At 45.1% G+C, this 15816-nt stretch overlaps 1 protein-coding gene across 2 annotated transcripts in view; it reads left to right on the top strand.

The window, feature by feature from the left end:
• The window catches only part of LOC137528637 (uncharacterized), a 177150-nt gene that overhangs the window by 158721 nt on the left and 2613 nt on the right, over nucleotides 1-15816 (top strand). For both annotated transcript variants that reach the window (XM_068250045.1, XM_068250046.1), the window contains exons 6-7: nucleotides 9434-9466; nucleotides 12106-12313. In XM_068250045.1, the coding sequence (XP_068106146.1) occupies nucleotides 9434-9466; nucleotides 12106-12285 (213 nt within the window). In that variant the 3' untranslated portion in view covers nucleotides 12286-12313. The remainder of the gene's footprint in view (nucleotides 1-9433; nucleotides 9467-12105; nucleotides 12314-15816) is intronic.

Genomic DNA, 15816 nt, shown 5'->3' on the forward strand with positions numbered 1-15816 from the left:
AAAAACAAAAACAAAAAAACAAACAAAAAAAAACCAAACAAACCCCTCTGTTTAGGGTAAACTTAGACTTAGGCCCAGTGCACACCAAAAACCTCTAGCAGATCCACGAAACGCTAGAGGTTTTTAAAGCAGATTTTTTAGAGCGATTCTAGGCATGTTTAGAGAGGTTTTTGAAACATCCTACCATTTTTTGGAGCGTTTTTTGTTTAGCAGATTTCATATATTGTTACAGTAAAGCTGTTACTGAACAGCTACTGTAACAAAAACGCCTGGAAAACTGCTCAGATCTGGCGTTTTTCAGAGCAGTTTTCCACTTTCCTATACTTTACAATGAAGCAGAAACGCCTCAGAAATCTAAAAAATTCTGCAGGACCCGAGTTTGTGTTTGTGGAAAAAGCGAACCGCTCTGGCGTGCACCATCCCATTGAAATACATTAGCCAAGCGCTTTTCAAACCGCTAACGTTATTAAAAACGCTTCAGAACCGCTCTGGTGTGCACCAGCCCACACAGAAGATTTATATCCTGCGTTCTCCTGGCGGACTCAAAGCACCAGAGCTGCAGCCACTAGGACAGTAGCAGTGTTAGGGAGTCTTGCCTGAGGTCTTCTCACTGAAAAGATACAGTAAGAGCCAAAATTCAAAACCGTCCTGTGTGAGGCAGAGCCCTTAAAAAAACTTGATATAATATATAAATATAATGAACTTGTAAATATATGATATAATGAATTGTATGTGTAGTACGAATAATTCACAGAATATTGGTAGCAAAGAAAGGAGTCTCATATTTTTATTTTTAGTTATATAGAATTTTTTTATAACATTGCATCATTCTTTAAAGAGACTCTGAAGCAAATAAAATTTGCTATTTTTATCTTGTATTCCGCTTCAGAAGTCTCAGCAGAGGTAAACCACCGCGCCTTCGCCGTAAAACGAGGGGTTTAGAGCCCCCAAATCCCGGGGCAAACATCCACAACCATCTTGGTCGAGGATTGTGCTGCCCTGAGAGGCAGAGCTTTCAGCTGTAGCTCTGCCTCTCCTGACATCAATCGCCGTGCGGATCTCCGCCTCTCCCCACCCCTCTCTGTGAAGTAAGAGTGAGAGGGGTGGGGAGAGGCAGCGATCAGCGGCGATTGACATCAGTAGAGGCAGAGCTACCACAGAAAGCTCTGCATCTTCCAGGAAGCGCTGTCAGGATTGCCCCCCGGGGATTTGGGGGTCTAAAGCCCTCGTTTTGCGGTGGGGACGCAGCGGTTTACCTGTGCTGAGACTTCTGAAGTGAAATACAAGGTAAAAATGGCAAATTTTACTTGCTTCAGAGTCTCTTTAACGTTTCCAGTTTTTTAAACTACACTCTGTTTTTTAAACTATGAAACAGAACTAATGATCCTTTGAACTTTCCTGCAGAAAAAATATTAAACAAACAAAAAACAGGTTGAGACAAGTGCTTCAGAAAACAGAACGGTAGCCGACCATGCTTGGTCAGAGAGCTCAGAGAAGCTCTTTTGCATGGATAGCAACTGAAGTTTCTTAACTTTTTTTGTACTGGAAACAATATGAGACTCATATCTGTGCTACTCATGTTCTATTTCTTAGCTGTACTACACATACAAATCATTATATCATATGTTTATTATCACTTCAGATTCCCTTTAATCAGTATACTATCCATTACACTATCCAGCCACAGTTCTCGGTTTACATTTTCTTATTAAAACTCATCCCCATAAGTGAGAAGTGCAGCTAGTATGAGAAACAAGGGAATGTGTTGCCAAAGAGTGACAAAGATAGCAGGGAACCATGGGACAGAACCGAGGGGAAATACTGCAGGTGTCCCCTAGTGGTTGCTATACAAATATTGGCACCCCTAATGTTAGTAGCTGGGTAGTGCTGGCTTTAGAAATCTGGAAGTATAGCTCACGTTGGGATTTGTAGAAGGCTAGTACGGGGTCCCAAATCATATTAGTCTTATGTTTAGGTTAGTCTGGGAATTAATCATTAGTTATAGTTGTGCAATGATATTTGGTGAAGTTACTATTACTGATACCTTTACACCAAAAAGTTAACAGTTCAAGCACTTGTATAAAATATAAGCCCACAAGGCATTATTTTAGGACAGTGGGCAGAACCACCATTCTCTTTTGCTCTCATAGGTCAGGCCGGCACATGTAAGGATTGATGATTTGGGTTCTCAGTAACATCGCTGGGTACCGTGTGTTGTTGATAATTTATGTGGAAGGTTAGTGCTTGACATCATTTATAAGAATCAGTGCACACAGAGTTATGGTAGAGAGACAGGTTAGGGTTAGTGTTAGAGTTTGGGTTAGGACTGTGCGAGGCAGGCATGGTTGTTGAAGGGTGAAGGTTAGTGTTAGGCTTTGTTTGTAAATCCAATTCAATGGCAAATCTTTGATAAAGATACTGTTGATTGATCCCCCTAATGTTGTGATGTCATAGAGGCGGAAGGATCTGAGAAGTTAGTGTAAATTTTGAGATGAGGAAGCAGAAGAACAGCGAGACCCCCGGCTAACAGACAGGGGGCGCTCTGCTAGGGAAATGAAGGAGGGATTTAGAGTCTAGTGTGATGAACTCCATTAATATTACTTGAGTTGAAACATGTACTTTGTCAGAATCAGAATCATTTTATTTCGCCAAGCACGACTGGGTCATGCCCGGAATTGGTTTTAGCAACAAACAGGCTCAAAACTGGCAATACATTGAATTTCAGTGACACAAGGACAGTAGAAGATATGTTGCTGCAGCAAGCAAAAGAGACAACGAGAAAAGGACAGTGCAGTGGTAGCAAAACAATAACAGTGCAAAAGAAACAGATAAGTAACAATGAAGGACAAAAGGACAGACTTTTAAATAAAATTAAAAATAATACTCTCAGTAACATGGGCTCAGCAACTAGAAAGGTGCATCCTTGGGGGGGGGGGGGGGGGCTTAGTTGGAGTTTAAGAGTCTCACTGCTGTAGGGAAGAAAGTGTCTCTGTGTCTCGTTGTTTTGGTGTGGATAGCACGAAACCTTCGGCCCGATGGTAGCCATGTAAAGAAACGATGACCTGGATGTGATGGATCATTGGCAATCTTCTTTGCTCTGGACCCCAACCTGGAGTTGTGAATGAGCTCCAGTGGGGGGAGGGGCTTCCCAATTATTTTCTCCGCTGTTCTGATGACCCTCTGTAGTTTGTATCTGTCACTTCCAGAGGCACCAGAATACCAGACGAGGATGGAGGAGCAGAGGACCGACTCGATAGTGGCAGAGTAGAAGGACTTCAGAAGTTCTTGGGCCATGCCGAACTTCTTTAATTGACGCAGGAAGAACAGCCTCTGCTGGGCCTTCTTTTGGGTTAAGATAGTGTTCGCCTTCCAGTTCAGGTTGTCTGAGATTGTTGTGCCCAGGAGGCGAACACTGGATACTCTTTCAACTTCGCATGCATCTATGTACATCGGACCGGGGCTGGTGCTCTGCCTTCTGAAGTCAATGAGCATCTCAACAGTTTTGGTAGTGTTAAGAACCAGCTTGTTCTCCCGGCACCAGTGGCAGATCCTGTCCACCTCCTGCCGGTAAGCCTGCTCATCGTTCTTGTTAATGAGGCCAACAATGGTGGTATCGTCAGCGAATTTGATTACCTTAACGGAGTTGGTCATGGATATACAGTTGTTAGTATAGAGCGAGAACAGGAAAGGTGACAGGACACAACCTTGAGGTGCTCCGTTGTTGGTAGTTCTTGGCTTGGACGAGATGTTGCCCAGCTTCACAATTTGGGACCTGCCTGTTAGGAAGTCCATGATCCAGCAGCGAAGGGTGGGGTGGACATCAAGGTCCACAAGATTGTTATGCAGTATCCCGGGGCTGATGGTATTGAAGGCCGAGCTGAAGTCCAGGAGGAGCATTCTAGCATATGAGTCCGGTCTGTCCAGATGGTCTGTGATGTACTCCAGGCAGATGTTGATCGCGTCGTCAGTGGATCTATTCGCTCTGTACGCAAATTGAAACGGGTCCAGTTGGTGTAGTGTGGAGTCCTTAAGGAAGGATAGGATCACCTTCTCAAAGATCTTCATGACAATGGATGTGAGGGCCACTGGTCTGAAATTATTAATGTCCGTGACACCTTGCTTTTTGGGAACAGGGATGAGGGTGGACTTTTTAAAGCATGTAGGGACCTTGCCTTCATTTAGGGACTTGGAGTATATGGGAGTAAGGATGGGGGCCAGCTGCCGTGAGCAGGTTTTCAGGCAGGCTGGGGACACACCATCAGGGCCTGAGGCTTTCCTAGCATTCAGCGTGGACAGGTGGCGCAAGACCACCACCTCGCTTACTGCTGGGGTGGGAGAGCTCGGGCTTGCAGAGAGGGGGGCAGAGTGTGTAGGATGCCCCTGCAGTTCTGTTGAGTCCTCGAACCGGCAATAGAAGTTACTGAGTTCCTCGGCTAGCTCAATGCTTGGTGTGGCATGTTGGGGGGGAGGCTTGTAGTTTGTGGCCAACTTGAGCCCTTCCCAGACGGCCCTTGGGTCGTTTGAGCTGAGGTTCTGTCTCAACCTCTCCGCATGCTCCCGTTTTGCGGCTCTCAGTTCCTTGCTGAGGGAGTTCCTGGCTGTCCTGAAGTCTTCTAGGGAGCCAGACTTGTGAGCAGCTTCTTTGCGCTTCCGCAGCTGTCGTAGTTGCTGTTAGAAAACCAAGGTTTGTTATTTGGATAGATTTTGAAGGACTTAGAGGGAATGCAGGATTCCTCGCAGAATCTTATGTAGGAAGTGACAGTGTCTGCCCACTCGTCCAGGTTTGGCGATTCCAGGACCTTCTAATCCGTGTTGTCAAAGCAGGCCTGGAGTTTGTTCTTCGCCTCGTTTGACCACACTTTTGTGGACTTTAGCACCGGCTTTGCCGATTCCAGTCGTCTCCTGTAGGTGGGGACCAGGTGGATGAGGCAATGGTCAGAGGAACCCAATGCAGCCCAGGGGATAGCCTTGTAGGCCTCTCTCAGAACCGTGTAGCAGTGGTCAAGAGTGCGGGTATTCCTGGTGGGGCAGGCTACATGCTGGTGGAACCGTGGCAGCTCCCGGCGAAGGTTAGCCTTGTTAAAGTCGCCCATAACAATGAACAAGGAGTCTGGAAGAGTCGTCTCCCAGTGAGTGATGATGTCGCTAAGGTCATGTTCGGCGAGTTTGACGTCAGCGTCAGGCGGAATGTAGACGCCTACGAGGACATAGGAGGAGAACTCTCTGGGTGAGTAGGTCGGCTTACAGTTGACAAGTAGGAGTTCAAGTTCGGGGGTACACTTCCTGGCAAGTAGTGACGTGTTCTGGCACCATGAGGAGTTTATGTAGAAGCAGACCCCACCGCCTTTCTTTTTCCCTGAGAGCGTGTTATCGCGGTCTGCCTGGATGAGGTTGAAGCCCGGGAGAAGAAGGGCATTGTCAGGAATGTCCTCATGAAGCCATGTCTCTGTGAAGCAGAGGACAGGGGTATTGCTGCCAATCTCCCGCTTGTCGCCCAGGAGGCGAAGCTCATCTAGCTTATTGGGGAGGGAGCGAACATTTGCCAGGAGTGCTGAAGGGATGGCTGAACGCAGGCCCTTTTTCCTCAGTCTTACAAGGGCACCTGCACGGCAGCCCCGTCGGCGCTGGACCGCTCTGGGTTCTGGGGTGGAGCTGGTAATCCGCTGGATGTGCCTCCAGACAGGCTCGCATAGGAGCCCGTGCCCCAACTGAGGGGCCCCACAATGCTCCCACTGTATGAGCTGTGCCCTTGTAAAAGCAGTGCGTGGGGTGTGGGATGGCATGGGGGTTACCGTCACTGTGGTTGCAGACATGATTGGGGGCTTGTGGACAAGGCAGACTGGTTTAGAGCGTGTCGTAGTAGTGAACTAAAAGAGCAAGCCTTCCTGTGTAGAATACATACATGTGCAGGGGAGCTGGCAGGAGGAGCAAAGCAGCAGAGCAGAGTGCAGGGAACAACACCATAGCTACCCAGCAGCTGGGCATGGTGGGGGTTATGTGCATGTAGACATACCTGCTGAAGCCAGAGACAGAGGTGATGTTACTCCGGGCATCTGGCTGGACAATGATGATCAGCTTTAGCACATGTGGTGAGGGGGCCGGTGGACAGTTGGGGCCTGCTGAGGAGCAGGGCAGGGGGCACCATTTAGTTCCTGCTGTAGTCCACAGGGCAGGGGGCACCTTTTAGCTCCTGCTGTAGTCCGCACCAGGAGCGGTGGAGGCAGGCGTCTGGCGGGAGCAGCTGAGAGCACTCTGAGGAGTCCGAAGGCAGCAGGTAACGTGTGGAGCCTGCGGCTGGCTGGCTATGGAGCAGGAGCGGAGGCTTCAGTAGGAGCTGTGATGTCCGACGACTTGCGGGTGCAGCTGGAAGCCTGCTGAGACCAGGACCACCCGGGAGGTGGCTATAGGAGGCGGGTCACTATCGGAGGCTGTCGGAGGAGTCCCCTGGAGTCACGTGCTGTCCGGCGACATGCGGGTGCAGGCTGCAGCTGGGAGCCTGCCGAAGACCAGGACCACCCGGGAGGTAGCTAGAGGAGGAGGCGGGCTTCCGTCGGAGGTTGTAGTGTGTCCGGCTGGCGGAGTCCGGGGAGCTGGCTCTGGTGTCTGGCTGGTGGAGTCCGGGGAGCTGGCTCTGGTGTCTGGCTGGTGGAGTCCGGGGAGCTGGCTCTGTGTCTGGCTGGTGGAGTACGGGGAGCTGGCTCTGGATAGGAGAGTTGCGCCCGGGTCCTCCTCTGTAAGTGATGCCGGAGCGACCCTATGGATGGCAAGCAGGCAGGGATCTTCACGGTCTCACCACGTGGGTGGCCTACCGCCTCAGCGTGCAGGCTGCTGAGGTGCTGGAGATCCTGCTGTCGGCTGCCTCAAAAACTAACTAACACTTAACCTAACGACTATACACTTAACTAAGGCTACAAAACAAAAAAAAGTAAAAATAAAACCTAAAAAACACAGAAAATTGAAGAAAGTTGTGGAGCCTGTGTGCTGGGGCAGCCTTCCGTCGGCGCCACCGACGGTGCAAACTAGGGATTCCGGTATTAGCGCACATTTAAAACATGCTGTTCACTAATTTGGGCACTGCATCATGCTAATAGTAAAATATGACAATATTCTAATATTGCCTTCCCTAACCTATCTCTACTATCTCTCTCATAAGGTGGCCACACACCATATCAGTTTTAAATATCTGTCCAATTCAACAATAGCAATCAATTTTTCTGACTGATTGTAACAGTTCAAAAATCTGACCAATGTACCACACACCTATGTTACATTTCTCCCCAATCATGAATAAAATAATTGAAAGCTCAGAACAAAAATCGATTGGAACTGTACATCAAGCAATTGACAATCCCTCACACACCATACAATACTTGATAAAGTTGGTCTGAAATTTCCAACATGTCCAATCTCTGAAAATAAAAACAAAAAATAAAAAATAAATAAATAAAAATGGGAAATCCGATCGGAGAAAAGAAAAAGCTCTCGATTTTTTGGGACAACCGACTGTAATTATCGAATTGGTGAAAAATTGGATCTTTTATTTGTATGGTGTGTGGCCACCTTAAAGAGACACTGAAGCGAAAAAAAATATATGATATAATGAATTGGTTGTGTACTATGAATAATTACTAGAAGATTAGCTGCAAAGAAAATATTCTCATATTTTTATTTTCAGGTATATAGTGTTTTTCTAACATTGCATCATTCTCTAATATGTGCAGATTACACAACACTCAGCATTCAAAATGATTCTTTCAGAGCAATCTGTGAACTAATGACCTCTCCTCTAGCAGAGAAAAAGACATTTGTTTACTTACAGTTGAGGTAATAAAAGTCAGATAACAGCCCTCTCCAGGACTTTGAAAGTCGTAGAGCTTAATCGCTTTTTTGCATAGAGATAACAACTGGAGTTTCTTAACTCTTCCTGTACTGGAAACAATTAGACTGATGTATCTGATCTTAATGTTTTATTTCTTAGCTGTACTACACATAAAGATCATTATCATAAAAATTTTTTCGCTTCAGTGTCTCTTTAAGGCATGGTGCACATAAGAGGGTGCGCAGATCGGATCAGTGTCAAAGGGATACGTTTTTTTTTCCTGAAAAACGAATCAGTTTTTCAAAGTGGTTGTACTTTTGTAGCTTACGTTTTTATGTGAACCGAGCCATTTTCAATTGTCCCTGGCATCTGGCTACCTAAAGGAGTGTTTCATCCAGCATTTTTTGGCCTATAGGAAGGAAGCAGGCAATCCATTGTTGTCTCTGTTTTGTGTGCAAAGTTCTGTGTGTGAAAGGAGATCCATTATTGTATTGCCATTCATTGCTTCTGTGGGGATCTGAGCTCCTGGAAAAAAAGTGCCAAATCCGGACTCTCCGTTCAGTTTTCAAGCATGGAATAGAGATGGCCCCACTTAGGAGAACTCATTGAGAAGCATGTGATCAGTTTGATCAGCTGATAGATTTGCAAGCTTCTGATTTGCTGGTCCTGATCATGTGTTAAACCAGGGCGTCATCACCGCAAATCAGAACCTTACAAATCTATCAGCTGATCAAACTGATCACATGCTTCTCCATGAGTTCTCCTTCCTAATCAGGGCCATCCCTAGCACGGAGAACACGGATCAGTTTTTCTGTACAAGTAAAGACGGCCAGTATATTTAAAGAGAAACTCCGACTAAGAATTGAACTTTATCCCAATCAGTAGCTGATACCCCCTTTTACATGAGAAATCTATTCCTTTTCATAAACAGACCATCAGGGGGCGCTGTATGACTGATATTGAGGTGAAACCCCTCCCACAAGAAACTCTGAGGGCCGTGGTACTCTTGGCAGTTTCCTGTCTGTGAACCTTGCTGCATTGTGGGAAATACCTGTTTACAGCTGTTTCCAATTGCCAAAAAAGCATGCAGCAGCTGCATCACCTGCCAACAGTAAAAATGTCACCATGTAATAAATGTCAGTATGTAAATCAGGGATTTAAAAGATTTTACAACGGGCAAACACTGACTAAATCATGTATACATAATTATTGTAAAAATGAAGCACTTTTTTATTTTTAACATTTGGATCCGTGGCTCCTTTCTGTCTGCTTCTCAAAACGTATCCCATAGATACATTTTTAAAACACGTGTGAACCGGCTCTTACACCTAATAGTAGCCAACAGGTGATGTGGGGTTCGGCTACATACTGTAATAGCCTAAACCCCAGGCAACCAATCACGTGCCCCCGCTGCTGCCACAATGGCCAAACTCAGGTCAGGTGCCACCAGCTCCCAAAGTATACAGTTGGTGCTGCCATAACTGCAATTTACATTGTGGTCCATGGCCCAAATGACCAGACAGGTTATATGCCCTAATGAACTGCTCTGTTGTGTTTTGATCATCATATTTTCTATTTTCATCATTAATTTGAAACTTACCTGATTTTTTATAGGCATTAGTGAAAGCACTCAAAGACAGGCTTGAGGTATGTGTTAAGGGTATATATTTTACCATCACATATATTTTGAATTTGTGTAATTACAACATGACATTTTATAATTACAGCACAAAATCATAATTTGTAATTATTAGACAATGCGTAATTTGGGATTTGTAAATTAATGTCGTAATTTTGCATTATATTGTAATTTAATGTTTCATTCCTAATTTCATATTTTAGTGTAATAACAAAAAAAATTACATGAAATTACAAGTTAAACAAAATGGTAATGGTTTTATACAAAGATCTTCACACAAATGATTCTAATTATAATTTTTTTTTTGTAATTACAAAAATGTCACAAAAATAATTGTAATTACAAAAATTATTGCAATAATGATAATTGAATGTCTAGTCATCATTTGTGATTATGAATTTCCATTACAATCGTAATCAAATTCATTAAAGCAGTAGGATTACCCATACTATGCCAGGGAAAAAAAGCACATATATAAGTAGATAAATACTTGATCTACTTACATAACACATGTATTGTACTGTCTATGTTTTGATTTCAGTGACTTGTATATAGTAAATGAAGAGAATTCTGTTTCTGCTGGGAAACGTGTCTTTTGACCACAGTTTGAGGCTAAATCCTAATGTAATTTCTTCCCTTAACTTTTCTTACTTTTCTCCCCAATCGCTGAGTCACCCCAGCCTTGCGTGTAAACAGGAGTGAGCAGAGGATAATGTTTCAGCTAGGCAGCAGTCTGCTCAGCCAATCAGTGAGAAGCAGGAAGGTGGGAGGGTCATTGGGAATGGCACAGAAAAGAGCCTGGGGGACTGAGAAACTATAATAACAGCAGAGAGATTCCTGAATAGTTTGAAGAGCTTGTACTTACAGAGAGAGATTTCTGGCACCATTTTAAACACACTGCGGTGTTTAACCTCTTGCGGACTGCTCCACACCGATTGGCGTGAACGTGGCGGCAGTCCCAGGACCACTCCATGGCAATTGACGTGAAGTCCAGAGGCAGGGTTTTGCAGGACATTGCATGCATCTCCGTTCCGTCATCAGTCTCCAAGTGACGATTGCCGGAAAGAGACTGTTAGACAGCAAAACCGCCATCTATTTACATAATACAGCGCTGTGAATTATTATTATTTAGTATTTATATAGCGCCAACATATTACGCAGCGCTGTACAGTATATATATATATATATATATATATTGTCTTGTCACTAACTGTCCCTAAAAGGAGCTCACAGTCTAATCCCTACCATTGCCATATGTCTATATTATTTAGTGTAAGTACTGTAGTCTAGGGTCAATTTTAGGGGGAGCCAACTAACTTATCCATATGTTTTTTTTTTGGAATGTGGGAGGAAACCCACGCAGACATGGAGAGAACATACAAACTCTTTGTAGATAGTGCCCTGGCTGGGATTCGAACCAGGGACCCAGCGCTGCAAGGCGAGATAGCTAACCACTACGCCACCGTGCTGCCCCTATGGCAGAAATGTACTGGGGAAAGCCGTGTGTCCCCCCTGGGTGGCTGAAGCCTATGACAGCCAATCGCACTGACTGGCTGGCGGGGGGAGGGAGAGACAAAAAAAAAGTATAGGCAAATTTATCGTAAAAAATAAATAAATATTAAATAAAAAAAAAAATTATTATCCTGGGAGCAATCATAGTCAACCAGCAGAAAAGGGGGGCGGGGGGGGGGGGGGTGTTCACTTGTGTACTGAGTTGCGCGGCCCATGCAGCGAGCCCTTAAAGCTGCAGTGGCCTTAATTGTAAAAAAAAAAATGCCTGGTCACTTGGGGGGGGGGGGGGGGGGGGGGTTGTTGAAGACCGAAGTCCTTCAGGGGTTAAATAGAATTTAGTTTTCTGGCTGACAACCCCATTTTAAAATTACACAAATTTTGCAAAATTGTAATTAGCACATCATAATCATCCCGACTGTCCAAAGCCCTTCTTGAAATGCAATTATACTCACCACAATGTAGGGTCGATCTACTCAATGAATCACACTCTTTACCAATACCCCGCACCATTACTGGCTATGTGTGACTACATACAACCCCATAGGTCAGTGCATCCAGCACATTAAAGTCCTGTCTAATGGACTGTGGTATGAACAAAGTTAGTGAAAAGCCTGGCAGGTGGCAGTATAGGGGCGATACCAAGTGGTCTTTGCTTGTCAAGACTTCTGATGTTAATGGTTGTGAATGGTTGTTGCTGTTATTTGTGCAGCATTACCCTGACTTCCTGTTCCAGTGAGGATCTGGGCTCTAGTGTAGAAGGTCCCTGGAACAGGAAGTGAGGTACAGTAGAGAGAGCTGACATAGGTTCTAATTCTTCCAAAGTCTAAACAAGTTATTTTCATGACTGTCTCAATCCCCTTTGACACAAAAATAGAAGTGAAAGTTACTATTTTTATTTTATAATCATACAACTGTTTTGTCCATATACTGTATATTAATTTGGAAATGTTATGTATCTAGTAAATGATTAACAGAGATACTATGTCAATGATTTACACATGATATTAATTTGGAGATGTTGTTATTTATCTAGTAAATGATTAACAGAGATAATATTTCAATGATTTACACATGCAAATCTATATATAAATCTATGCATCTAAAGCTCAGTATTTGCTTGATTATTGTCTTGCAGAAAGAGGACCTTAATGACTCTAAATGCAGTGGAGACCTTGTTAAAAAACTAAATGATCTACTCAATAATGCCCTTGGTAGTGCTGGAGGTGGCGCTGGAGGTCTTCTTAGTGCTGGAGGTACTGAGAGTAAAAGTTTAGTTGAAGGTATCCTTAATCCACTTCTCGGTGGCGGCAATTAATAACCCAAAGACACACAACATCCATGTGGTACGTAATATATTCTGATTTTAACACTTATTTCTTAGGAGAAGTTTTATAATAATACATTTGTTCTTTCTATATACACTTAATAAAATAATGACATTTTGATGATTAACGTATTGCTGACCATATTCCATTATTCCAGTAATATCATGATGAAAATATACAAACAGCCATCACTGATCATCTTTTGAGACTGCTAGTTTCCTGGCTGTAAAGCTGATTTTTTTGACTAGCTTCCTGTAGAGGAGGGCTCATTATGATGTCAGCATGTTTGGGCCAGTGAAAAGCCGGTCAGTCCAAGCCCTGGACTGGACTATTTATGTATGATTACTAGTGTTGGGCGAACAGTGTTCGCCACTGTTCGGGTTCTGCAGAACATCACCCTGTTCGGGTGATGTTCGCGTTCGGCCGAACACCTGATGGTGTTCGGCCTTTTAAGTTCGGGTTCGCCCCGAACTTCTAATGGCCGCCGAACAGGGCCCTGTTCGGCCGAATACTGCCCCCCTATGGGGTCGCAGGCATAAGGGGGGAGCATGCCCCGATCGCGGGGGGGGGGGGTCGGAAATTCCCCCCACCCCCTCCGCTAGCGCTCCCCCCTCTGCCCGCTTCCCCATTCAAAAGTTTAAGCAAAGTACCTGTAGTGGATGGCCTGGCAGTGGGCGGCACTGTGGAGTGAGGAGGAGGAGTCCGGAGAGTGACGAGTTGAGGGAGGCCGGGCAGCGGGCGTGAGGTCAGAGAAAGGGCGGAAGTACCACAAGGGTACTTCCGCTGAACCGCCCGCTGCCCGGCCTCCCTCAACTCGTCACTCTCCGGACTCCTCCTCCTCACTCCACAGTGCCGCCCACTGCCAGGCCATCCACTACAGGTACTTTGCTTAAACTTTTGAATGGGGAAGCGGGCAGAGGGGGGAGTGCTAGCGGAGGGGGTGGGGGGAATTTCCGACCCCCCCCGCGATCGGGGCATGCTCCCCCCTTATGCCTGCGACCCCATATGGCCCCCAAAAGCTGGATGTTCGGAAAGTTCGGGGTTCGGCCCGAACATGCCGAACATCTCGGCCATGTTCGGCGAACTTTCCCGAACCCGAACATCCAGGTGTTCGCCCATCACTAATGATTACTGATGGCCCGAACATCAAATTTTGAGTTCACAAACACAAATTTACCACAAATGTTTGTGATCCAGCCGTTCGCGGCGGGCTCCATAGACTTTATTGGCAGGCGAACTTCTAAAACTTCTAAAACTTTCAGGGCATCTTTGCAGCCACAATTTGTTTAAAAAAGTTTAATAAAGTGTACCAAAACCCGGACAGTGGTATTGCATAGGAGTCCCTTGTCCAATCCAAGGACAAGGGGCTCTGGTGCCCTAGGAGGAGGTGGGAGCTAACAATAGAGATGGCCCAAACTGTTCGCCGGCGAACAGTTGCTGTCGAAATGTCTGCTGTTCCCATTCTCAGCGAACTGCAAACATTTGGGGTTTTTAACCCGCCCCCTATACTTCATCATGGAGCCAAACTTTGACCCCTTACCTCACAGTCAGCAGACACATGGCAGCTAATCAGCTAGCACCCCCTTCTTCGACCCCCACTCCCTATTAAAAAGCAGTTGTGGTGGCCATATTGGATTCATTCTCTACTGGCTGCTGGCTGTTGGTGAGAGCAGGGTCAGACTTGCTGCAGACAGGTAAGGAAAGCATTAGCTAGGCCTGTGTTCTTGATCCTCACTGACTACTTTCTAAAAGCACCCTAAATAGCCCTTTTGAGGGCTAGTACATCAGTCTCCTGATTTTTATTTTATGTGTGACACTCCACAGCCCACTGACTCCCATAGCTGTGCACACTACTGCTATTGTGGCCATATTAAGTTGCAGGCACAGTACCACTCCAGTGCATTATTTGTAGGAATGTAATGCGATTTCTGCCCTTTAGGGATTAAAACCCGACTCTGCATCAACTCCGTATTTTTTGGTGGGACTTTTGGCATGCATCCCCCACTGACATCCCAAATTCCAGGTGTTAGACCCCTTGAAACAACTTTTCCATCACTTTTGTGGCCAGAAACAGTCCCTGTAGGTTTTAAAAATTGCCTGCCCATTGAAGTCTATGGCAGAAGTACACATTCGCTGCTCGCGAACCCAAAATGTGACGTTCATGACATCTCTACTGGGGGGCTAATGTTGGCATTTCAGAATTTCCCTTTAAGAAGGGGACCCCCAGGTGCCAGCCACCTTGGCAGGTAATATGAGTACACAGTACCCCTTACCCATTTCCAAAAAGGGTTAAAAGAAATAAAAACACAACAAAAAACAGTCCTTCATCTTAATTAAACTTGAATACTTTAAAACATGTTACCACACCAATATCCTCAGAAATTATCCCATGCCAATATCCTCTATGAGCTTGTTTGAAAGATCTCCGCCGGCCGCCGCCACACACTGCCGCTCCCTGCCCCAGCTCTAGTTATACTAGGTATAACTAAAGCAAAGGCATCTTTAAATTTCCCTCCAAGGCTCCCTATTAGTCTATTAACAGACCAATGAGAATCTAGAAAATTCTAAATAAAATAATAAAATAAAAACACAAAAAAAGTCCTTTATTCATCTTAATTAAACATATATGCTTACCTTTAAAAATATGTCATTTTACCATATTTAAATAGCAACTTTTTCCCTGTGACTTTAACATTTATTTTTTTCAAAAATTAGAAGGGGCGCGATTCACTAAAGGGTGCTAACTGAGCTAGCATGTCTTAAGACTTTAGACGTGCAAACTGGGGTGCTAACTAGTGTGCACGTCCAAAGCTGTTACTTTGTGTGCAGAAAAGATTAACATCGCGTGCAAACATTAGCGCTACCCGGTGCGCCCGAAACGTCGCACCCGGTGCGCTGAAAACGTTGCACCTGGTGTGCCCTAAATGTTGCATCGGTGCGCCGTTTAGGGCGCACAGGGTGCAATGTTTTCAGTGCACCGGGTTCGACATTTTGGGCGCACCGGGCAGCACTAATGTTTGCGCGTGATGTTAATCCTTTGTGCACGCAAGAAACTTTGCGCACGCGATTTCGAACGCACGATTTCCCGCTTTTTACTCCGGCGCTAATACTTAGCGCCGGTTTGTTAATCAAGCCCAAGAGCTTTTTGAAAAAGCTTTACCTCTTGTTTCCACTGTCCTCCTTTATTACTCGTATTATTATTATTTAGTATTTATATAGTGCCAACATTTTCCGCAGCGCTGTGCAGAGTACATATTGCCTTGACACTTAACTGTCCCTCAGAGGGGCTCCCAATCTAATCCCTACCATAGTCTTATGTCTATATCGTGTAGTGTATGTGTCGTAGTCTAGGCCAATTTAGAGGGAAGCCAATTAACTTGTGTACTGTATGTTTTTTGGGATGTGGGAGGAAACCGGAGGCACAGAGAGAACATACAAACTCCTTCAAATTTGGTGTTTCTAGCACTTATAGGGGTTTTGTATTTAACCGTTAGGAGGCAATAGACTTTAACACAAACACA

The sequence above is a fragment of the Hyperolius riggenbachi genome, chromosome 8, assembly GCF_040937935.1.
Source record: "Hyperolius riggenbachi isolate aHypRig1 chromosome 8, aHypRig1.pri, whole genome shotgun sequence".
NCBI lineage: Eukaryota > Metazoa > Chordata > Amphibia > Anura > Hyperoliidae > Hyperolius > Hyperolius riggenbachi.